At 39.6% G+C, this 24,404-nt stretch overlaps 1 protein-coding gene across 1 annotated transcript; it reads left to right on the forward strand.

The window, feature by feature from the left end:
* The first annotated feature begins 22,036 nt into the window (after positions 1 to 22,036).
* LOC145126137 (eukaryotic translation initiation factor-like) lies at positions 22,037 to 24,170 on the forward strand. Its single transcript, XM_079061541.1, has 4 exons — positions 22,037 to 22,219; positions 22,279 to 22,761; positions 22,872 to 23,105; positions 23,193 to 24,170. The coding sequence occupies exons 2-4, from the start codon at positions 22,285 to 22,287 to the stop codon at positions 23,994 to 23,996; spliced, it is 1,515 nt and encodes a 504-aa protein (XP_078917667.1). The 5' UTR covers positions 22,037 to 22,219; positions 22,279 to 22,284; the 3' UTR covers positions 23,997 to 24,170.
* The last annotated feature ends 234 nt before the right edge of the window (positions 24,171 to 24,404 follow it).

Genomic DNA, 24,404 nt, shown 5'->3' on the forward strand with positions numbered 1-24,404 from the left:
CTTTTCTCCCCAACTAAAGCTTACACCTTTCTGAGTCAGGGTGGTTAAAGGCTTAGCAATTCTGGAGAAATTCTGAATGAATCTACGATAGTAGCCAGCGAGACCCAAGAATTGACGGATTTATGTGGGTGTCTTCGGTGCTGACCAATTCTCAATCGCTTTGATTTTGGAAGGGTCCACGTGTATGCCTTCCTCGCTAACCACGTGACCAAGGAAAGTTACTTTCCTGATCCAGAATTCGCACTTTGAAAACTTTGCATAAAGTTTCTCCACCCTTAGTGTTTCTAACACTAGACTCAAGTGTTCTTTATGGTCTTCCTCACTTGGAGAGTAGATAAGTATATCATCAATGAATACGATTACGAACTTGTCTAGGAAAGGGCGACACACCCGATTCATCAGGTCCATGAATATAGCGGGTGCGTTGGTTAGACCAAAGGGCATCACTACAAACTCATAGTGACCATATCGAGTCCGAAAAGCTGTGTTGGGAACATCATTTTCGTGGACTCGTAACTGATGGTACCCTGACCTTAGGTCTATTTTCGAGAAATATCCGGCTCCTTGGAGTTGATCGAAGAGGTCGTCGATTATGGGTAGGGGATAACGATTCTTGATGGTTAACTTGTTCTGTTCACGATAATCTATGCACATCCGAAAGGATCCATCTTTCTTCTTCACAAACAAGACCGGAGCTCCCTAGGGTGAGGAACTTGGTCTTATGAATCCCTTGCTGAGTAGCTCATTGAGCTAACTGGATAATTCTTGCATTTCTTTCGGCGCTAGACGGTATGGGGATTTAGTTATGGGGGTAGCTCCGGGAATTAAGTCGATACGGAACTCGACTTGATGCTCGGGAGGGATTCTAGGAAGATCTTCGGGGAACACATCAGGAAAGTTGTAGACTTCGGGGATGCTCTCGAGGTCTTTAACTTCCTGCTTCTCATTAACGACATGAGCTAGGAATGCATGGCACTCCTTTCGCAGATACTTCCGGGCTTTGATGCATGAAATGATACGAAGGTTTGAGCTGAGTTTATCACCGTAAATAACGAGGGCTTCGCCAGATGGCAGATTAAGACGTACGGATTTTTCGTAGCAAAGGATATCAGCACGATTGGGGCTCAACCAATCCATGCCAATGATGACATCAAAGCTTTTTATGGAAATTGGCATAAGGTCGATTGGAAAGGAATTGTCGTTTAGGGTAAGGGTACAGCCTATGAATACGTCGTTAGTACTCTTTTTCTTTCCGTTAGCCATCTCGACGGTAAATGTTTTGGTTAAAGGTTGGGATTTATGTTTGAGTAGATGCTTGAATGCATGACTAACAAAAGTTCTCTCCGCACCAGAATCGAAAAGAATGCATGCATAAGAGTTGTCAAGGAGGAACGTACCTGTAACAACAGTGGGATCAGCAACTAAATCCTCCTGGCCCATCGCTAGCACTCTCCCTGTGTTGTCAGCTGTTGTTGTCTTGGGGAAATTCCTTTTGAAGTGCCCGACCTCCCCACAGCCATAGCAGGCTTGACCAGCGCCCGCTCCAGGAGCCTGATTAGTTGGTTGGACTGGTGCCTTGCAAAATCAAGTTGTGTGCCCCTTTGTGACATCCCCAAAATCACGGCCAGAAAAGACCGGTTTCATTTATGATTTTAAAATAGTTTCAGAGTAAATCCATTGATTTAAAAGAGTTGCGGAATTTGTTCCCAAAACAAAATATGATAAAATAAAGTTTATCAAAGCATTTCATCAAGAGATGCATTTTCATTATATAACAATATTCGGGATGTCATGTTCCGATAAACAGACCAAAAGCATAAACAACAAAAGATAGACCATACAACAGTTACATATAACAACTGGTCTAATATCAAAAGATCTTGCTAAGTCATCCAACTTATGCTCTCGCGCCACTACCTGTAATACAACAAAACTGAGTGGGTCAGGCTTGGGAGCCTGGTGAGCATATAGGGTTTTCAACCCACAATAAATAATTATATTTAATTTCACCAACCAACAATAACCCGATTACCCATTCCCGTTATCCTCACTTTACGTCCTTAAAACAACATCTATCTCAAGGGACCTAATCTAGGATTTTTCATCGGGACGGACATTACTGCAAGGGGTTTCCTCAACAATAGATGTCCTAAAGGCAACCATGAGGGGGATAGAGTACACCGGTGAACACATCGTTCACAACACCTACAGGTTATGAGCCTGCTAGCGTTCCACTGGACTGTCTAGAAAGAGTCCGTGGTCGTCATCCATACTCCGCTAGATGAATAGATCAACAACAACATCGAGGCCTCTCATTTGTTTATCACACATCAACTATCTACCCATGTTCTACCCAACATATTAGTAGATAAAAATATATATTTTTATACATAGTTTAAAACCTGTATAGCATTCTCATTCAATACATATTCCAAACAACAGATGAGACACATATACATAACACGTATTTCATAGAGAATAAATCATATCTATGAGATAGAAGAAAGTGAATATACATTCACACATATAAACATATACACATAACACGTATTTCGTATCAAATACTTCAAATTATGTGTTAGAAGAAAGTAAATACACACTCACTTGATCAGAAGATGATCGGACAGCACTACGGCGTGTAGAAGTAGTATTCTTCGGTAGATCTGAAAGATCTTCACAAAAATTGGCTTCTCGCTTGCAGAGTTTCGGCTCGGGAATTGCACTTCTCGGGATCTTCGGGCTTCGGGACTCGCTTCGGGTCTCGGGATGATACCGGGGCTTCGGGGGGTTAAAATAGGGCTTAGAGAGGGTATCGGGAGTGAGAGAGTAAGAGAGGAGCAACCAAAATCGGCTGACCCTTGATTTCTATTTATAGGCTGAGATTTCAGGGTTCACGTCATGAGTTTTAAGGGCTCACGTCGTGGGGCTTGATCGTCACTGCATGCGTCATCACAAGTGGGGTCTGACAGAGTCCAGGTGACGTTTTTCTGAGTTCACATCGTGAACATAGTGTTCACGTCGTGAGTTCTGACACAGGATCGGATTTCGTTCCCCGAACTTCAGAAATTCATATCTTTCGCATACGATCTCCGTTTTCGACGTTCTTTATATCGACGCGTAGGTGAGATTATGATCTACAACTCTCGTTTAGACTCTGTCGGCTAATTTTGACTTTAATTTTAATATATTATTAATATATTATTTTTAGTAGGTCCGGGACAGGAAAACTCCGTTCGAAATTCATAACTCGACCATCTTGCGTCGCAACTTCTTAGTCTTTCGGTCAACGATTGCCTCTGGTTCTTCAATTAACCTTTTGTTCTCATCAATTCTCAGTTCCGAAAGTGGAATCATGTCGGGAACTTCTCCCGTGAATTTCCTCAAGTAACACACATGAAAAGTGTTGTGAATTCCATTCAGTTCTTCGGGTAATTCTAGCTTGTAAGCTTGGTTCTCAATCCTCTGAAGAACTTTAAACGGTCCAATAAACCTTGGACTTAACTTTCCCCTTTTTCCAAATCTTATAAGTCCCTTCCACGGCGAGACTTTAAGCAAAACCGAATCTCCAACTTCAAAAGTCATCGGTCTTCGCTTGTTGTCAGCATAGCTCTTTTGACGATGCCTGAGCTGCTAACATTCTTTCCCTAATTATTTTCAACTTTTCAGCAGTTTGATGGACTATATCCGGTCCCATAAACTGCTTTTCCCCAGCCTCAAGCCAACAACAGGGCGTACGACATTTTTGTCCGTACAAAGCTTGATAAGGTGCCATCTTAATGCTCGAGTGGAAACTATTATTGTAGGAAAATTCTACCAAAGGTAAATGTTCATCCCAATTACCTTGGAATTCCAGGGTACTTGCTCTCAGCATATCTTCAAGTGTTTGTATCGTTCGTTCACTCTGACCATCAGTCTGTGGATGGTAAGTTGTACTTAAACACAACTTGGTACCCAATTCCTCTTGTAGACTTCTCCAAAATCACGAGGTGAAACGGCTGTCACGATCTGACACAATCGTTAACGGAACACCGTGAAGCCTCATAATTTCCTTCACGTAAGAATTCGCAAGCTTATCCATAGACCATTTCTCATTGGCTGCTATGAAATGCGCACTCTTAGTGAAGCGATCAACGACCACCCAAATCATGTCGTGACCATTCTTTGTTCTGGGCAGTTTAGTGACAAAATCCATAGCAATGTCTTCCTATTTACCCATAGGCACAGGTAAAGGTTCTAAACTCCCGTATGGTTTCTGATGTTGTGCCTTGACTCTCGCACAGGTCACACACTCCGCCACATACTTCGCAATGTCGAGCTTCATCGTCGGCCACCAGTAATAGGGTTTTAGGTCCCTATACATTTTAGTGCTGCCAGGATGAATTGAGTACATGGTTTTGTGAGCTTCTTCCATCATAAGATCTCTTATTCCTCCTGACTTAGGTACCCAAATACGACCATGGAATACCTTCAGTCCATGACCGTTTGTACCACACACCAACGTTTTCCCCAAACATTCCTCCTTTCGGTTATTCTTCTCTGAAGCTTCTTCTTGAGCTTTCTTTATACTTTCCACAATGGTCGAGACAACTTCTATTCTCAACGCTCTTGGCCTTTTTCATTCAAGATTGACTTTCCGACTGAGAGCATTAGCAACAACATTTGCTTTACCAGGGTGGTAAAGTATCTCACAGTCGTAGTCCTTAAGTAATTCAAGCCAGCGTCGTTGCCTCATATTTAATTCTTTCTGACTAAAGAGATATTGGAGACTCTTATGATCAGTGAAAAGTTTGCACTTCGTGCCATAGAGGTAATGCCTCCATATCTTTAGAGCGAAAACTACCGCTGCCAACTCCAAATCATGAGTGGGGTAGTTCTTTTCATGCTCTTTTAGCTGTCGAGATGCATACGCGATCACCTTATCTCTTTGGGTCAAAACACAACCCAATCCAACTCCAGACGCATCGCTATAAACAGCGAAGTCTTCAACTCCATCGGGTAGAGATAAAATCGATGCCTCACATAGCTTCTTCTTTAACAACTCGAATGCTTCTCTATGCTTATCACTCCAAGCATAAGCAGCTCCTTTGTGGGTCAAAGCTGTTAATGGACTAGCGATCGAAGAAAAGCCTTGGATAAACCTTCGGTAATATCCGGCTAATCCTAAAAAGCTTCGAATCTCCATGGGACTTTTCGGTTATTCGCACTTCATTACAGCTTCAATCTTTGCTGGATCAACCATTATCCCTTCTTGGTTGACCACGTGACCCAAGAATTGGACTTCTCGAATCCAAAAATCACATTTGGAGAACTTAGCATACAGCTTCTCCTTCTTCAAGACTTCCAACACTTCTCGCAAGTGTCGGCCATGCTCCTCTTGGCTTTTTGAGTAAATCAGAATGTCATCTATGAACACTATCACATATTTATCAAGGAACGGATTACAAACCCTGTTCATTAAATCCATGAATGCTGCTGGAGCATTGGTTAGTCCAAACGACATAACCAAAAACTCGTACTGTCCATATCGTGTCCTGAATACAGTCTTCTCTATATCCTGCTCTCTTACTTTCAGCTGATGATATCCTGACCTCAGGTCGATCTTTGAAAAATAACTTGAACCTTGTAGTTGATCGAACAGGTCATCAATCCTCGGCAATGGATATCTATTCTTTATCGTTGCCTTATTCAGCTCTCTGTAGTCAATGCACATTCTCATACTCCCGTCTTTCTTTTTCACGAATAACACCGGAGCTCCCTAGGGTGATGAATTAGGTCTAATGAAACCTTTGTCCAATAACTCCTGAAGTTGCATCATCAGCTCCTTCATCTCCGTCGGTGCTAATCGGCAAGGTGCCTTTGCTATTGGTGTCGTCCCTGGTAACAAGTCTATTCTAAACTCCACTTGTCTATCAGGCGGTAATCCGGGAAGATCTTCGGGAAATACTTCCGGATAATCACACACGACAGGAATGCTCTGCATCTCCTTTTTCTCCTTCTTAGCATCGATCACGAATGCCAAATATGATGTACATCCTTTGGCCAAACACTTTCTGGCTTTCATTAGCGAAATGATTCCAGAATTTACTCTGCGTTTGTCCCCATACACCACAAATGACTCTTTCTCTGGCGGGTTTACTTTTACAATCTTCTTCTTGCACAGTATTTCGGCATCATTGGCGCTAAGCCAATCCATTCCCAACACGATGTCGAAACGGTTAAGTTCGATAGGCAATAATTCCTCGTGAAACTTATTCCCATTCAAATCAATTAAGACGTTTTTCATACGATGGCTAACAGGTACAAACTTGCCACTTGCAACTTCGACTAATAAAGCGTTATCTAGTCTATCGACAGGCAAAGCTAGTTTTCTACCAAATTCATGCGAAATAAAGGAGTAGTTGGCTCCAGAATCAAATAAAATTTGGGCAGGCAATTCGTTTACGAGAAAGGTACCTGAAGCGACATCAGCTTCATCTTTCGCAGCTTCCAGTGTCATCTGAAAGGCTCTCGCCTTCGGCTTTGGTGGAATGTTGGGTCTTGCTGCCTCCTTCTTTTTCGGGCAGTCCCTAGACATGTGTCCCTCCTCACCACAACCATAGCAAACTTTCTTGGTGAGAGTGCATTCGTTGGCAAAATGCCATGGCTTTCCACATTTTAAGCATGTGGCCACCACGTCACATTTTCCGTGATGCTTCTTCTTACATTTGTCGCACCATTTCGCTTCGCCTCCTCCTCCTCTCGAACTAGACTTCGAGAACTTGTTTTTCTTGTTGGACCTCGAAGGTCCATCGAACTTCCTCTTTTCACCAACCTCTATCCTTTCCAGACCCTTTTCCTTCTGCTGGGCCTCCACATTCTTAGCTGCTCGAACAGCTGTTTTCAGAGTGGTTGCCATCTTGACTGTCAGGCCAAAGTCGGCAGGCAGTCCATTAGCAAACCTCTCAATCTTGGAGAGTTCCGTTGGCACTAGGTACGGAAATAACTTCATTTTCTCAGTGAATGCAGTAGCATAGTCGTCTATGCTCATTCTCCCCTTCTTCAAGTTTTGGAACTCATTGTTCAGATCAATCAGATCTATTTCTGAATAATACTGCACCCTTAGCTGTTCCAAGAACTCTTCCCATGACATTTTCAGGGCTTCTCCTCGTGGCATAGTATTTGCCAACAACTTCCACCAGCTCAAGACTCCGGTCTTCAGTTGTCTAACTGCAAAGACAGTCTTTTGTTTGTTGCTACAGTCGCAACTTTCAAATACCATCTCCATTTCGGAGATCCAATCCATAATTTCAACAGGCTTTGGGCTTCCAGAAAGACTTGGCGGCTTGGCGCCCAAGAAATTCTTATACATGCGCCCATCCTTGTTGTTCCCCCTTTCCGAGTCATTCCTTCGTTCTTATTGAGTCCCAACTTGACTCACAATGCGACTATTGTTCCCTTCCTCTGATCGCTCGGGAATCAGTTCAGGTTCCTCAATGGGTATGATAGGTTCGTCCCTATTTCCATGCAACATCTGTCGCATTTCTTCCCTTTGTTCGGCTAACATAGCCCGAATCATGGCTTGCACTCCAGCCATGGTGATTGGTTCTGGTGCAGCAGCTACAATAGGTATTTGCTCAATCACTGGTTGTTGAGGCTGTTGATTCCTGTTTTCGTTCGCGTTTCCAACTCCGCTTCTTGTTCTTCCCATACTTGATCTATACACCGAATAAGGTGAAATTTAGATCTTCGTTCGCGATAGATATTACGATCTTCCATATCACTCTGAAACGTTTACATGCTAGTTCTAATAGCGTAGTCCTGCGCTTAGAATCCTAAACATATAAGGTTTCCAGATCCGGTCGGCAACAGACCATAGATCCGAACAAATAATATCATATATGGCAACATATAACATTTAGCACATAAAAGCATTTTAGGCAACTTTCCTAAAATAAACTAGTGCTCGTGTCTAAAATATAACAGACACCATCTCAAAATCTTCACTTAGCATTCTAAGTTTAAGTCTAGAAATCCTACAAATTCCTAGTTCGCTTAAACTAATGCTCTGATACCAACTGTGACATCCCCAAAATCACGGCCAGAAAAGACCGTTTCATTTATGCTTTTAAAATAGTTTCAGAGTAAATCCATTGATTTAAAAGAGTTGCGGAATTTGTTCCCAAAACAAAATATGATAAAATAAAGTTTATCAAAGCATTTCATCAAGAGATGCATTTTCATTATATAACAATATTCGGGATGTCATGTTCCGATAAACAGACCAAAAGCATAAACAACAAAAGATAGACCATACAACAGTTACATATAACAACTGGTCTAATATCAAAAGATCTTGATAAGTCATCCAACTTATGCTCTCGCGCCACTACCTGTAATACAACAAAACTGAGTGGGTCAGGCTTGGGAGCCTGGTGAGCATATAGGGTTTTCAACCCACAATAAATAATTATATTTAATTTCACCAACCAACAATAACCCGATTACCCATTCCCGTTATCCTCACTTTACGTCCCTAAAACAACATCTATCTCAAGGGACCTAATCTAGGATTTTTCATCGGGACGGACATTACTGCAAGGGGTTTCCTCAACAATAGATGTCCTAAAGGCAACCATGAGGGGGATAGAGTACACCGGTGAACACATCGTTCACAACACCTACAGGTTATGAGCCTGCTAGCGTTCCACTGGACTGTCTAGAAAGAGTCTGTGGTCGTCATCCATACTCCGCTAGATGAATAGATCAACAACAACATCGAGGCCTCTCATCTGTTTATCACACATCAACTATCTACCCATGTTCTACCCAACATATTAGTAGATAAAAATATATATTTTTATACATAGTTTAAAACCTGTATAGCATTCTCATTCAATACATATTCCAAACAACATATGAGACACATATACATAACACGTATTTCATAGAGAATAAATCATATCTATGAGATAGAAGAAAGTGAATATACATTCACACATATAAACATATACACATAACACGTATTTCGTATCAAATACTTCAAATTATGTGTTAGAAGAAAGTAACTACACACTCACTTGATCAGAAGATGATCGGACAGCACTACGGCTTGTAGAAGTAGTATTCTTCAGTAGATCTGAAAGATCTTCACAAAAATTGGCTTCTCGCTTGCAGAGCTTCGGCTCGGGAATTGAACTTGTCGGGATCTTCGGGCTTCGGGACTCGCTTCGGGTCTCGGGATGATACCGGGGCTTTGGGGGGGTAAAATAGGGCTTAGAGAGGGTATCGGGAGTGAGAGAGTAAGAGAGGAGCAACCAAAATCGGCTGACCCTTGATTTCTATTTATAGGCTGAGATTTCAGGGTTCACGTCATGAGTTTTAAGTGCTCACGTCGTGGGGCTTGATCGTCACTGCATGCATCATCACAAGTGGGGTCTGACAGAGTCCAGGTGATGTTTTTCTGAGTTCACGTCATGAACACAGTGTTCACGTCGTGAGTTCTGACACAGGATCGGATTTCATGCCCCGAACTTCAGAAATTCATATCTTTCGCATACGATCTCCGTTTTCGACGTTCTTTATATCGACGCGTAGGTGAGATTATGATCTACAACTCTCATTTAGACTCCGTCGGCTAATTTTGACTTTAATTTTAATATATTATTAATATATTATTTTTAGTAGGCCGGGACAGGAAAACTCCGTTCGAAATTCATAACTCCTTCATCTGAACTCCGTTTTCGTCTGTCTTTTTATCGTTGGACTACTATCGATGAGATCTTCAATTCTCATTTAGAAAGTTTTGGCTAAATATCACTCGGTCTCTATTTCGAGTATTCGGGCTGCATACCGCTAAGTCGAAACTTCGAAAAATCATAACTTCCTCATATGAAGTCAGATTTAGACGTTCTTTTTATGCACGGTCGTGGTTTAACGTATTCTACGACTTTCGTTTAGATCACTAAGGCTAAATCTCGCTCTATCTTAAATTCGTATTTTACGTCATTCAGCGTCGTGCCGGTTCTGTCGCGAAACTTCGACAGATCATAACTTCTTCGTTATAACTCGGATTTCGGCATTCTTTATTTATTCGGAAACCTCGTCATGACCACTATGTTTTCGTGTATCAATATTGGGTTTATCTAACATTTCATTTTCACGCTTATTTTTATTCTTAATTGATTTAAGACACACAATTAAACACAAAACACACAATACTCAAATAATACACTTCTATTATTTCAAAATGGGTTACAAAGGTCAACCTAGACTATCACATCATCATTAATGCTTAGCCTAGAAACACGGGCGTTACACCCTTCTTGCCACAGGTGTTACACAACAACTCCCAGCACTGTCCATGATGATGGAAGTTTCACTTGCCGCACCTTGGAAGAGTACCAGCATATCTATTGGTAGGTGCTTGAGCTGCAGGAACAGCGGCAGGAGTGGTAGCAGCATGAACTGCCACTACTTGTTGTTTCTTGGAGGGCTCTTGCGAAGACTGGCCCTTTCGCTTGTTCCAGAATTTCTTCTTTCCACCACTCGCCTTTGGTGGTTCGGGAGCGGCTGCCACTTCCTCGAGACCAACCCCATGATCTATCAGATTCTACGCCAGGCGCTTGGCAATGTCAAAAGTAGAAGGCTTAGCAGCCAAGACATTTCCTTGATTTGGGGGCGTCAATCCCCAGATGTATCATTCTATCTTCTTGCTTTCCGGGGTGACCATTCCCGGACATAGAAGAGCCAGATCGCAGAATCTAGCTGTGTAAGCGGCAATGTCGGAACCCTTCATCTTCAGGTTCCAGAGCTCGTGTTCAAACTTCTGCATCTCACCTCTTAGGCAGTACTCGGCAAGCATGAGTTCCTTTAAACTCTCCCAACCCATGGCATTCGCTACCGGAAGAGTTAGGGATTTGACTCGACCATTCCACCAGGTCAGTGCTCTGTCGGTGAAGGTGCAGGCGGCGAACTTCACCTTGTTTGCATCAGAACATGTGCAAATATCGAAAACGGATTCGATCTTCTCGAACCATCGGGTTAGGGCAATGACTCCTCCATTGTCGTCGAAGGATTCGAGCTTGGCATTAATGAAGTCTTTATAGGAACACTCCTTCTGGTGTCCCTGGCCTCCACCAATATTTTGGGGATCTGTTCCACCTCCTGATCCACCTGAGCCACCCGTGTTTATCTGCGACATTGTAGCGGCCACAGCGGCCGTAACTGTTACCTGGAACAATGCAGGATCGACCTGAGGAGGTGGTGGCGGCGGAGGGTTGTTGTTCTGTTTGTTGGGTCTCTTCGTGGGAGGCATCTTTCTCTAAAAGATACAAGGGAAAGAGTGACGATAAGCCTCCTATATGCTCATGAATCGAATATTTTGAGCAAAAATATCTTAATCCTACAACGATAATAAAGACCTATAATGATAGCTACTAACATTAACAAGGAACTGTAAGTCTTTCGCTATAAGGATTTGTACTAGTAGTGATGACTCTGTGCAGTGTTATAGTACCATAAAATACTCCTATAGTATTTTAACCATGTGTTTTCATTAGTATGGGATTTGGTGAGTTTTAGGCTTGTCACGACACTACAGTCATTCCCAAACACATGTTGGTCATATCTTGGACAAATATAGTTGATCAGGTTATATTGGTCCCACATATGACTACATAACTGCCCAGGTTTAACCGTAGTGTCCAACTTGCCCTAAATACTTTTATGTAGTTCCTACTATGTTATACCTTCTTGTACGTTTGTATACTCGTATACTTCTTGTAAAAATACTTGTATATTTTAGAGTATACTTTTAGTTACAGAGCACTTCGGCCCCTTTAGTGTTTATAGTCGTATACCATGTAAGGTTCGGTATACTTAGTTCACTACAAACAAGAGCTCTGATACCAATCTGTCACACCCCCAAACCGGAACGGTGGAAATGTTCGGGGGTGGATGACGTCATATGTAGTATCACAACAATTGCATCATAGTAATCATAGTAAACACAAACATTACATTGGATATGTATAAAAGTAGTTACATCTGTTTGCTTCGAAATCATATACATCAAAAGTGTAACAAATGTAAAAGACGTGACTCTATATGCTATGTCTTCTCCAAAAACTGTGGGAGGTACCCGTCTACTGATTTCCTGAGAATACAAGCAGTTTTGAAAGAGTATCAGCATTAAGCTGGTGAGTTCATAAGCGATGTTTTTGTAATGAAAATCTGTTGATGAATCTGTGAAAATGTTCGAAGGTTTCCAAGAAAATCCAATATTTTATTTAGTGAAAGTGTGAAAATTTCAGTTCCATCTATGACCACTTAGTTCATGCTAGCCACGTATAAACCAATATCGAACAGACGGTTGATTATGTGGATATGCCCTAAGCCCACAACCAAACAAGGAACAGGAAATGAGGCGGAAACCACATATTCCACAGTCTATCGAATATTCTTCATACATAACCCTGATGCATAAACTGAGAGATTATAGAATTAACTATGAATGTTTGTTACTGTATCATGTTGTAGTATATGAAACATATTAGTTCGTATGCTTGGTTACTACTAGATGTATTGTATAATGAATTCTGTATGAAAACCTTCGTATAGAATGTTCTATTTGAAAACCCTGGCTACCACCAGTATGTATAGTATGTTCTGTTTGAAAACCCTGGCTACAAGTTCTATTTGAAAACCCTGGCTACCACCAGTATGTATAGTAGTTTTATTATTTAAAATAAAACTGAGTATCGTATCCCTGGAATCCTCCAGTGTAATGTATAGTAGTTCTATTAATTAAAATCAAACTTATGAAGAATGAAATCCTGTAAACAAATGTTAGTTTATACTATTGTGAGTCGTATAACCATGCTTGATATGACCTAGTGACCTTTACGACGTTCTTCAAGTGTCGGATAAATGACATTTGTCACCCCAGACATGTCTGCCTAACTGTAGCTAGCAGTTCAAGTGTGGGATTGTCAATCCCGGATAGATCTATTCACAAATCTCACGCTCTCCCTCCAGGAGACTCTGGTTATACTATGATAGGATTTAATTCAGTACACCAAAGGGTACAGTTTTGAAGTAGAGTCTCACAATTTTGTATAACCTAGTTTACGTGTAGTTCTGTATTGATCTACTGTATTGAAATCCGTGTGTATATTGTATAAGGTAATAATTATACTTAAATAATTATTAAATGTTATACTACTGTAGTAATGTATATCATAAACTAAATCTGTCATAGTTTATATGTTTACCCATGTATGTAATCTGAATCGGTAAAAGCTGTGTATTGAATTCCCCAAACTATACCCATTATAGTTTACTTGAAATGTTATGTACTTGGTTTGTAAATTGTTCTGAAAATTATGCAATTATGTTTCCAAGTTAAAAGTGTCCCTTAAGCTCAACATAGTACAAAAGCGATAAAATATCTAAATATTTTATAAAACGTGGGAATCATTTGACTGTATCAATTGCATAAGTTTTAAACTTGTTAAAAACCTTTTGTTTTGGTTCACAAAATCATTTGTGTTTGGCTTGTATTCCCCCCCCCCCCCCCCTGAAAACATTAAAAATCATAAAAGCGTAGGGGTATGAACTCACTGTTAGTTGTGTGCAAACGTCGAACCAGTTGACTGGAAATAAAGACCCGCGAGTTGTTGGATGTGACACTTAACGGGATCCTAACAACAATTAAATACATATATGTATCTAAATTAGCGATTTCGTTAGATAAAGTGTTAGAAAAACACTTGCTTTCGGTTAAGGAATGTTACCGGGACTTGATTGAATCGAGGAAAACGGGTTTTCAGTCTATTTCACCACTTAGGAAGGGTTTGCGGTCGTGAAGGGGGGTTTACGGCCGTGAAGGGGGTTTACGGTCGTGATCTGTTTACAGCCATGAACAACCTCTTGAAGGGTTTACGGCCTTTGAAGGTTTGAAGCGTGTACGGTCGTAAAATCGAGAACAAGGATGCTGGATTTGATGAAAACGTGTTTTAGATGCTCCTAAACAACCTCCAGAAGTGTTTTATGATGATTTTTCGGGAGAAATGAGGGTGTTTCGGGGTTTGCGGTCGAGAGGTAGAGAGAGAAGGAGAGAGTTTTCGGCCAGAAAAGTGTAAATGAGGGGTAGGAACTCATATTTATAGGGGGGTTTTCATGGTCGGTGGTGGGGTCCACCTGTCGTTGGCCGCAAACGAGTGTACGGTCGTAAACGAGTTTACGGCTGTGAACAACACTCAGCCGAAACTGTTTGATTTTTCAAAGGAAACTCGGGTTTTTCGCGCGATTTTTGGTTTCGACTCGTATATATAACTCAATTTTATTATTAAATGATTTTTCCAAACCAAAGGAACTTGATGGAGCTTAATAAAACGTAAATTTTATTAACAGAAATCGACTAACGGTAACGGAAAAAGTTTCGGGTTGTCACACTCTTGTTCTTCACTTAATGGCCGATTTTGCTAGATATGGAGCTCTTTATATAGTGTGGCACATCTAGGTTTACACCATGTAAACCCTAATGTGCATGGCTTTTCATTTCCCCCATGATCCATGGGTTATAACCTCCATGGAGCATCCATGGAGCACCCAATGGGTCCTAGCCCAATCTAGTGAATCATGAACCATAAGCCCACTATATAAGAATGAATGATTTACAAATCAATCCCCATATATTTAATTAGTCTCTTTTTTATCACAAAATTAATTCCAAATTAATTCTTTATCAATACTAATTAAATAATATGATTTCATATTAATATATTAGAACTTATAATATATTAACAAATCGTAAGTGTCATTTTTCTCATTTTGTCTATCCAAGAGTTGAGATGAAGATGCAACCCAAATGGACCATGCCAAGTCGGGTCAAGTACATACTAAATATAGTTATGGACTTAGACACCTTATCCAAAAATAATTCCTCGTGGAACTTATTCCCATTCAAGTCAATGAAGATATTTTCCATACAATGGCTAACAGGTACAAACTTGCCACTAGCAACCTCGACTATTAAAGCATTAACTATTCTATCAACAGGCAAAGTTAGTTTTCTACTAAATTCATGCGAAATAAAGGAGTAGTTGGCTCCAAAATCAAACAAAATTTGGGCAGGAAATTCGTTTACGAGAAAGGTACTTGATGCGACATCCATTGCATCCTTTGCAGCTTCCAGTGTCATCTGGAAAGCTCTGGCTTTTGGCTTTGGTGGGAGATTGGGCTTTGCTGCATCCTTCTTCTTCGGGCAATCCTTCAAAATGTGCCCTTCTTTGTTGCACCCATAGCAGACTTTCTTATTGAAGGTATATTCATTGGCATAATGCCCAGGCTTTCCACATTTGTAACAAGTGACTTCCTCGCTACATTTCCCAACATGTTTCTTCTTACACTTATCACACCACTTCGCTTCGGCTCCTCCTCCGAATTTCCTCGAACCAGTCTTCGAGAATTTGTTATTTTTATTGGAACCTGAAGTTCCTTCAAACTTTCTCTTTTCGCCAACTTCAGCCTTGCTGGCGGCTCTCCCTTTAATCATATCTTCAACAGACTTGGCAGTCCAGATAGCTGCCTCCAAAGTAAGTGCCTGACGCACTGGCACTGCATACTCCCATGGAAGTCCCTTTGCGTACCTGTCTATTTTCGTCAGCTCATCTGGGACAATACGCAAATAAAACTCCATTTTGTCTGTGAAGTTATTGGTGTATTCATCAATGGTCATACTTCCCTTCTTTAATGTGAGAAATTGGTTTTCTAGTTCAAGTACATTTTGGGCCGAGCAGTACTTGCGCTTGAATTGCACCAAGAACTCTGCCCAAGTCAGTTGCAGTGGCTCATTAGGGCTTAGGGTCTTCCCCCAAATTGTTCCACCAGCGAACAGCGCTACCTCTGAACTGACGCACTGCAAATGTGGTTTGTAACTTGCCTTGGCAACCACATGTCATGAAAGCCAATTCCATTTCCGAGATCCAATCCATTACTCCGACGGGATCTTCTTTTCCAATGAAAGTTGATTTCTTGCAAGTCATAAAGTCTTTATACGTTCATCCATTTCTCTCCACTCTATCCTCATGGTTATTTCTCCTAACCACAAGCGGTTCAGTTTGACCAATAGATCTACTGTAGTTTCCTTCCCCAGACTGACTGTCATTTAATTTAGGTTGCTCAACAGGAATTGAAGGTTCACTCCTGTTGTTCAGCAATATTTGCTTCATTTCCTCCCTTTGTTCAGCCATCATTGTTTGAATCATGGCTTGTACTCCAGCTATTGTGATGGGTTCTGGTGCAGCTTCTACTAATGGCACATGTTCCATCACTTGGGGTTGAGGTTGCTGATTTCTATCTGCATTTCCAGGTCCACTTCGAGTTCTTGCCATTTTGATCTATATACCAAATAAGGCGAATTTAGATATTTATACACGATAGATTTTTAAATTCTCCTTATCACTCCGAAATGTTTACATGCTAGTTCTAATATCGTAATCGTACGCTTAGAATCCTAAACACATAAAGTTTCCAGATCCGGTCGGCAACAAACAAGAGATCCGAACAAATAATGGCATATATGGCAAACATATAGCACTTAGCACATAAAAGTATTTTATGCATCTTTCCTAAAATAAACTAGTGCTCGTGTCTAAAATATGGTAGACACACATCTCACGATCATCACTTAGCATTCTAAGTTTAAGTCTAGAAATCCTACAAATTCCTAGTTCGCTTAAACTAATGCTCTGATACCAACTGTGACATCCCCAAATTTCTCGGCCAGAAAAGACCGATTTAATTTATGCTTTTAAAATAAAATCAGAGTAAACTTTTTAAAAGATGTTGCGGAATTTTTCCCCAAAACAAAACATGATAAAAATTTATCAAAACATTTCTTAAAGAAATATGTATTTTCATTATATGTCAAAACCTCGGGATGTCATGTTCCGATACAGATCAAAAGCATAAACAGTACATTATAAGTCTTACAACAGATATTTACATATATTGGCCTATAATCCAAAAATCCCTCGTCATTATCCAAACTATGCTCTGGGTCCACTACCTGTAATATAAAAAGTTGAGTGGGTCAGGCTTGGGAGCCTGGTGAGCATATAGGGTTTTCAACCCACAAATAATAATAAATTTATTCAATTCATCAACCAAAAATAAATTTATTAATTTCATCAACAAACAATAACCCTGATTACCCATTCCCGTTATCCTCACTTTACGTCCCTAAACACCTATCATAAGGGACCTAGTCTAAGGATTTTCATCGGGGTGACAACACTGCTTTAGGTATTCCTCAGCAATTTATGTCAAATAAGGCAACCACGAGGGGGATGGAGTACACCAGCGAACATATAGTTCACCAACACCTACAGGTTGCGAACCTGCTAGCGTTCCATTGGACTGTCTAGAAAGGTCCGTGGTCGTCATCTATACTCCGCTAGATGACAACAACAACAACAACAACAACATCAAGGCCTCTCATCAATTTAACACACATCAAACATTTCATCTACCCACGTTTTACCCAACATATTTGTAGATAAAAATACATATACAATTTAAAACTTGCATAAAACATCTATTCAACACCCATCTCAAATAAACAAACAATTTAATTACACATAGCACGTATTTTATAGAAAATACTTCACATCTATGTGTAAGATGAAAGTGACTACACACTCACCTGATAAGACGACGATTTGACAGCACTTCGTCTATTAAAACAATATTCTTCGATGAAACCGGGATATTTTCTCAAAAACCGAGCTTCACGCGGGCAGAGTTTCGACCCGACAAACTCTTTTTCTTGGAGACTTCGGGGCTCCGAGATTGCTTCGGGTGCTAGGGATGTTATCGGGACTTCGAGGGATGTTAGGGAAATTTTAGAGAGAGTAGGGGTGAAAAAGAGTAGATTTTCTAAACAAAATCCGTAAGCCCTCGGTTTCTATTTGTAGTGGCTGAAACCCGAATTACGTTGGGCGTAATCTTCAAGTACGTTGGGTGTACTGCTCTATTAGCCATTAAGCTGGGCGTACAGCTTAGTACGCTGGGCGTACCCTGATGCGTGGCATCAGACGTGTCGAACCTACGTGATACGTGTCGATTGCGAGGAATAGGCGACGTGGCCAATCTCGGACCGTGAACACGAGTACGCTAGGCGTACTCCGAATTTCCAAACTTCAAAAATTCATAACTTTCGCATACGAACTCCGTTTTTGACGTTGTTTATATCCACGCATAGGTGAGATTATACTCTACAACTTTCGTTTAGATTCCGTCGGTTAATTTTGAATTTATTTTTAATGTTATATTTTTAACAGGCCGGGACAAGAAATGTCTGTTAAAAATTCATAACTTCTTCATCCGACGTCCGTTTTCGTCTGCCTTTTTACCTTTGAACTACTATCAATGAGATCTCCGATTCTCGATTAGGTTGTTTCGGCTAAAAATCACTCGATCTAAAATTCGAGTTTCGGGCTGCATACTGCTAAGTCGAAACTTAGAAAAATCATAACTTCCTCATACGAAGTCAGATTTGGACATTCTTTTTATGCACACTCTCGGTTTAACGAACACTGCGACTTTCGTTTAGATCACTAAGGCTATAAAGCACTTTATCGTAAATTTACTTTTTTACATCATACAGCGTCGTGTCGGTTCTGTCGCGAAACTTCGATATGTCATAACTTCTTCGTTATAACTCGGATTTCGGTATTCTTTATATTCCAGAATCCTTATTTCAACTACTACCACTTTCTTGATAGATATCAGGTTTATCTAAAATTTATTTTTGACGCTTATTTTTATTCTTAATTCATTAAATTATGATAATTAAGCATAAAACACATAATAATCAAATAACACATCTTTATTATTTCAAAACAAATTACAAAGGTTGGCTTAGACTATTACATCATCATTATTGCCTAGCCTAGAAACACGGGCGTTACATAATACCCGAATGTTTTTAAAACCATATCATTTTAAAGTTTGAAAAATATCGGGGTGTTACAGTTTGGTATCAGAGCCATAGTTTTAGCGAATTAGGATTGGATCATTCCACTCCTAGGCTTAGAATTTGGTTATGGAAAGTGTGAATTAGTCATAAGATTGCTATGCCTTAAGTTAGATAGGACTTTATGCAATAAGTGATAGTAAGGATATGCCATGCTAGATGTTTATGAAGCTTTAGATAAAGTTAGATGGATTTGTAGATTTCTACATTGTGTGCTTCTAGAGTGAATAATTGAAAGTCTAAACCAATGGATCAAAATCTCCTAAGCGGTGAAGTCAAGGTTGGGATATGTATGATGTGGGTATAATAGTATAGGTCCCATACTATTATAAACACATGATACATGCATGAACTCGGTGAAACCACAAAGGGGTTTTGTGAAATGTGGTAAGGATTTGGGTGAGTTAGGGACTTACTGAACGCATATCTAGTATCAAATAAGAGTCATGAAGGAGTTTAACGCATGCTAATAGATAATGAAAAGTTTTGACAACTTTGACTTTTCTGTCAAAGTCAAACGGCTAGTATGAAAATGAAAATTACTTAGTGTACATTTGATATATATGTTTTGGAATTGAGTTTGTTTCCATTAAGTACTATTGGGAGTGAGTAAGAAACACCAAAAGAATGAAGCAAATTGAGTTATTAAATTTATTAACAGTCAATTAGCTAATAAAGGAACATAGTTAACTTTTGGTAAAAGTCTAAAATGGGAAAAGCATTGTAACTCTAAATTTATGATTAAGAAAACTAGTTTAAGTTGGTAATTTGGTACGAGCTTATGTTACTACATAGGAGTGATAACTTCAAGTTACAACAAGTTGATTGAGAAAAGAATGGCATGGAGTCATGAATTCCATCCCTATGTGAAAGATAATGCTTTGATGTGATTGACGACACAGGAAGGTGAGCCAATAACCTAATCGGCGAAATGGTGATATGATGATGAAAGTGAGAAGGTACAAGAAAGTGCGAACGAGACAACTTGGGAAGAAACATGATAATGTTGACTCAATGAGATCTTTTTGGGAACCCTAAGGAGTTGGCAAACAGATGACAACATTATCAAGTGTCAAGTGTGATGGTAGTTGTGGAAGTAGGGTGTCCTTATGACACCAAGACACTAGTAAGAGATGAGAAATGGTGCATTAACTTAATACAATAAACTGGAAAGTGAAGTCATCACAAGGAAAGAAAAGAAGGGAAAAATACCTGAAGGTATTTCTCAAGCCTGAAAGGAAGACAACCTGTATGAACACCATTTCGAAGCATGAAAATAATGAAACTAAGAAGTGACTATGATAATTTCATGAGAGTACCTTACTCTAGGGTACATGAAAATAATGAAACTAAGAAGTGACTATGATAATTTCATGAGAGTACCTTACTCTAGGGTACTCTACTACCGTGATGAACAGTTTAACGAGAGGAACTTTGTAAGCCCTACTTACAAGTTCTGTGATTTATGGTGAAGAGTTAAAATTACACGGAGAACATGAAGAGGGGGTGAAGAGGGATAAGACTTCAAGATTTGATATCTCGATAATAGGGGAGCAATATCTAGGAGATGTCCTATGATCGATTAAGGATGAAGGCTATTTCACATGATTGAATATTGAAGAATGAAAAAGTAACATCAAAGATCTTATAGTTCTAACAAGGTATAGATAGGAATAAATTCTTGAAGTTTGTTAAAAATGAATAAAGTAAATTTATGAAATTTCCATGGACGAATCACAGAGACGAACCACTATAGTGTAAGAACCACATGATGACTTGCACCTTAAAAGAAATGATCATATTTCTTTTAAGGGTTCGATGGTAAGAAGGATATAGAAGTGTGATGATGTGATGTTACAGGAGCTCACAACAATCTGGAGGCTAAGTAAGAACAACACGTGGTGCATGGAATTATGAGTGACATGAACGAACCAAGAGTACAAGATTTAAAGTTTCCCAATTATGCAATCTGATGACGTGGACCAAACACACTTACAATTCAGTACTAGGTTTGAGTATTGCTGCTAATCTTGATTCTATTCTCGTCTCTTAATCACATAAGAAATTCAATGAATTTTTTTTCACCATTTCCTTAACCTACTCTCTTTTGACATCACTCCTTTCCATGTTACTATTGATTGAAAGGGGCTTTGATATTTGTCAAGATATCCATTGTTCTCGTTGACTGAGTTCTTTATAAGGTATATATTTCCATTTCGAACTTGAATCTAATTTCTTCAACGATATGAAGCATTTTTAGACCTCTAAAGATGTATATAATGAGTCACTTGTCACCAATTTAGGGAGCCACTCCTAGCAGGAAGATTAAAATTCCTCTAATTAAAATGATAAATATTAGAGTTAGTGTCCGCTTTTCCAAATCCATCTCTTGATAAATCTCATGATTGCATTTCTACCATATTTTATCTTCATGTGGTACTCACAAGGACTGTGTAGGCATGCTTTTTTTTCATCTTGAGAGAATTTTGCTTTCTTTGTTGATCTTCTTTGTCTTTCCATTAATTTGAAAGTTTATTTTTGAAATTGTTCTTCATCATTGTCATAATTGTCTTAAAAATAGTACAATCATCGTCAATATCCCTATTAACTATGATGAAGAAGATAGTCATCTAGAACATCACAATAGAGGTTTAATAAGGGTTCATTAAGAATGAAATATGAGAATGACCATGACATGAAGAATACAATATAGGAGAGAAATGATGATATAGATGGTATAGTTCAATAATCATTCAAGACTACAATGAGAGTTTAAAAGAGTTATGGTGGTCCTTTTAATTTTTAATAATAAAAAAAAAAGTTAATTTTAATTTTTTCGATCTGGGATCTCCTACTTAACATTTTGTTTCTCTTCGATGGCTTGGCGTGGGTCCATTCAATTCTTTTTAAACTAGGCTCCTTTATATTGGGCTCAGTAGGCACCTCGTTATTGTGCATATTGGATTTAAGGGAGGATGTATCGGCCCGCTAATTTGATAAAATGACAATAGACGGATCGCACTCGTGAAAGTGCTTGACTTTTGTCCCTGACATTCATCGTGTTCTCCGCTTCATCAAATTGATCTTTTTCAGAGACAAATCTTCTTCGTTCCTTCGACATATACTATCACTACTGACATAGTTCTTCATCGTACTCCCATCGATGTTCGAGACCACAACCAGAAATGTGGAATTAGCTAGGTAGTAATATTTTTTTGTCTTTTTGTCCACCTTTGTGAGTTTGAGTTATCCATTTGCAGAGATCCATGGATGACTCTACTTGCCTTCTCAGTATCTTGAACAAGCCTATACACGAGAAGGTTGATCTTCTCATAGGCCAACCTATCGAGTCGTGGATCACAACATCTGATATTCTAAAGGGCGTCGTATCCTTCATATTTGACTATGCTGTTCTCGAACCTACGTTTTGCCCCATGTTTGCTCAGTTGTGTTCGGATCTCAAAAGGAAACTCCCCCCATTTCCATCTGATGAGCCTGGTGGAAAAGAGATCACATTCGGGCGAGTGATGTTGAATACTTGCCAGGAGGCTTTCGAAAGTTTAGTCAGACTGAGGAAAAAAACAAGGCCGACTATCACCGCTCCTGATCACCAAGAGTCCGAACGTAGTTATAGAGATAAAGAAAGAATAGTTAAGCAACGTGGTTTCGGAAGCATCCGTTTGATTGGAGAGCTTTTCAAACAGAAGATGGTGGCTGCATCGATTGTTCGCCACATTGTCCTGGTTTTGTTTCAAACACTTTGATCTTATTCTTTTGTAGAATTTGCAGTTCACAGATTGGAGTTAAGGATATAACATGATTATCATAAGTGTTCATGTAATGATGTAAACAGGAGCTTTTAGCACCCGCTAGTCCGGAGGAAGAAAATGTGGAGGCCATATGCCAGTTTTTGCAAACCATAGGCAAGCAACTTGATGAGTGCCCAACATCGAAGAGTATTAACGATATTTACTTCTACCGACTGACAGAGATATTAACGAAACTACAACTCGCCCAACGGATAAGATTTATTGTTCGTGATATTCTTGATCTTCGCTTGAATAAATGGGTTCCCATCCCGGAAGAGGTAGCCCCATGTTAATTTTTCTTCTATTTCTTTCGATTGGTCTTTGTTTTCGGTGTGTCATATCTGATGATCAAAGCTGGTTTTTAGGAGAAGGCCATCAGATTTATGGACTTCCGTCAATATAGTCCTGGTTTTACTTCGTCGGACATCTATGGATCTCAACCACGAAAGAAACCATTGGCGAATCAGAGATTTCCGCATCCAAGAGTGGCCAGTTTCACTATCGCTACATATAATGCCCTAGTGGATACACTTAATGGTGTTTTCACTCCTTTTCGTTCAGAGGAATACTTTTGGTATCCCGTAGACTATCAGGAGTCTATTCGAAGTCAATCCAAATCTATCAAAGTAGCTACTCTTTCCAATGTGAATAACGCAGATGAAATCAAGAGATTAACGATCTCTCTCTTAAACGAATATTTCAGTGTTCTTATTCTTGACGATGTTTTACAATTCGTAGAAGAGCTAAAATTCCCCTATGATTACCCGGAGTTTGTGAAGGAGGCCATTTTACTCTTCTTAGACAGAAGCCCACCATGTGTCGAACCCATCGCTAAACTCCTGGACTTCCTGTTATTGAAAAAGATTCTGGTCAAAAGCGACTTAAGAACCGGGTGCAGAAGCTATGCATCGATGTTAACATTAGATGATGTCGCCAGTGATTTACGACTAGCACCTAACGACTTTGGGGAGATTATGGGACATTTGGTGTTGTCTCGTTGCATAGATTTTAAGGTCGTCGGAGAAGTTATTGATGAAATTGAAGATGACCACTACTTTCGACAGGCCGTGTTTGATGGAGTGATGAGGATTGTTGGTTCAAGTTCTTCTGCTAATGTCCTTTTGGCAGCACAAGCTGATGATGTTGCCGCATGCAAAAGCCTCTATTAAGTGTATTATCTATAAAATTTACCTAGTAGATGGTAGCTCGTAATGGTTGCCTCGTTAGAGTATATTATGATTTTACCTGGAACTCTACAGCAATATGCATGTTTGTGTGAAAAGAGAAACAATCAACTGAATTTTTGAACTTTTTTTGAATATAAATTTGGTGTGCTTGGTTTATTAACAGACTTTGACAAGTTTTGAATTAAATTATAAATGTACTTTTTACTTTTAACTTTTTATGTTTTAATGTTTGATTTGGTCTCTCAAGTGTGAAGATATTTAAGAAAGGCTTAAATTTCCAAAGATGTTTTATTTAAGGTAACATGACTATCAACCAATATAGTCCTTGTTATTTAGGTCGAAAATATTGTGTAAAGTTTAAAAAAATTTGAAACAAAAACAATATTAATA

This window comes from Lactuca virosa, chromosome 7 (genome assembly GCF_052849685.1).
Source record: "Lactuca virosa cultivar CGN04683 chromosome 7, Lactuca_virosa_CGN04683_v6, whole genome shotgun sequence".
Classification (NCBI taxonomy): Eukaryota; Viridiplantae; Streptophyta; class Magnoliopsida; order Asterales; family Asteraceae; genus Lactuca; species Lactuca virosa.

Excerpts from the sequence above, each read along its gene's own strand:
- LOC145126137 (XM_079061541.1), top strand. The coding sequence starts at position 22,285 with ATGGATGACTCTACTTGCCTTCTCAGTATCTTGAACAAGCCTATACAC. Across the intron at positions 22,762-22,871 it reads TTGTTCGCCACATTGTCCTG|GAGCTTTTAGCACCCGCTAG; the intron begins GTTTTGTTTCAA and ends TGATGTAAACAG. Across the intron at positions 23,106-23,192 it reads GGGTTCCCATCCCGGAAGAG|GAGAAGGCCATCAGATTTAT; the intron begins GTAGCCCCATGT and ends GCTGGTTTTTAG.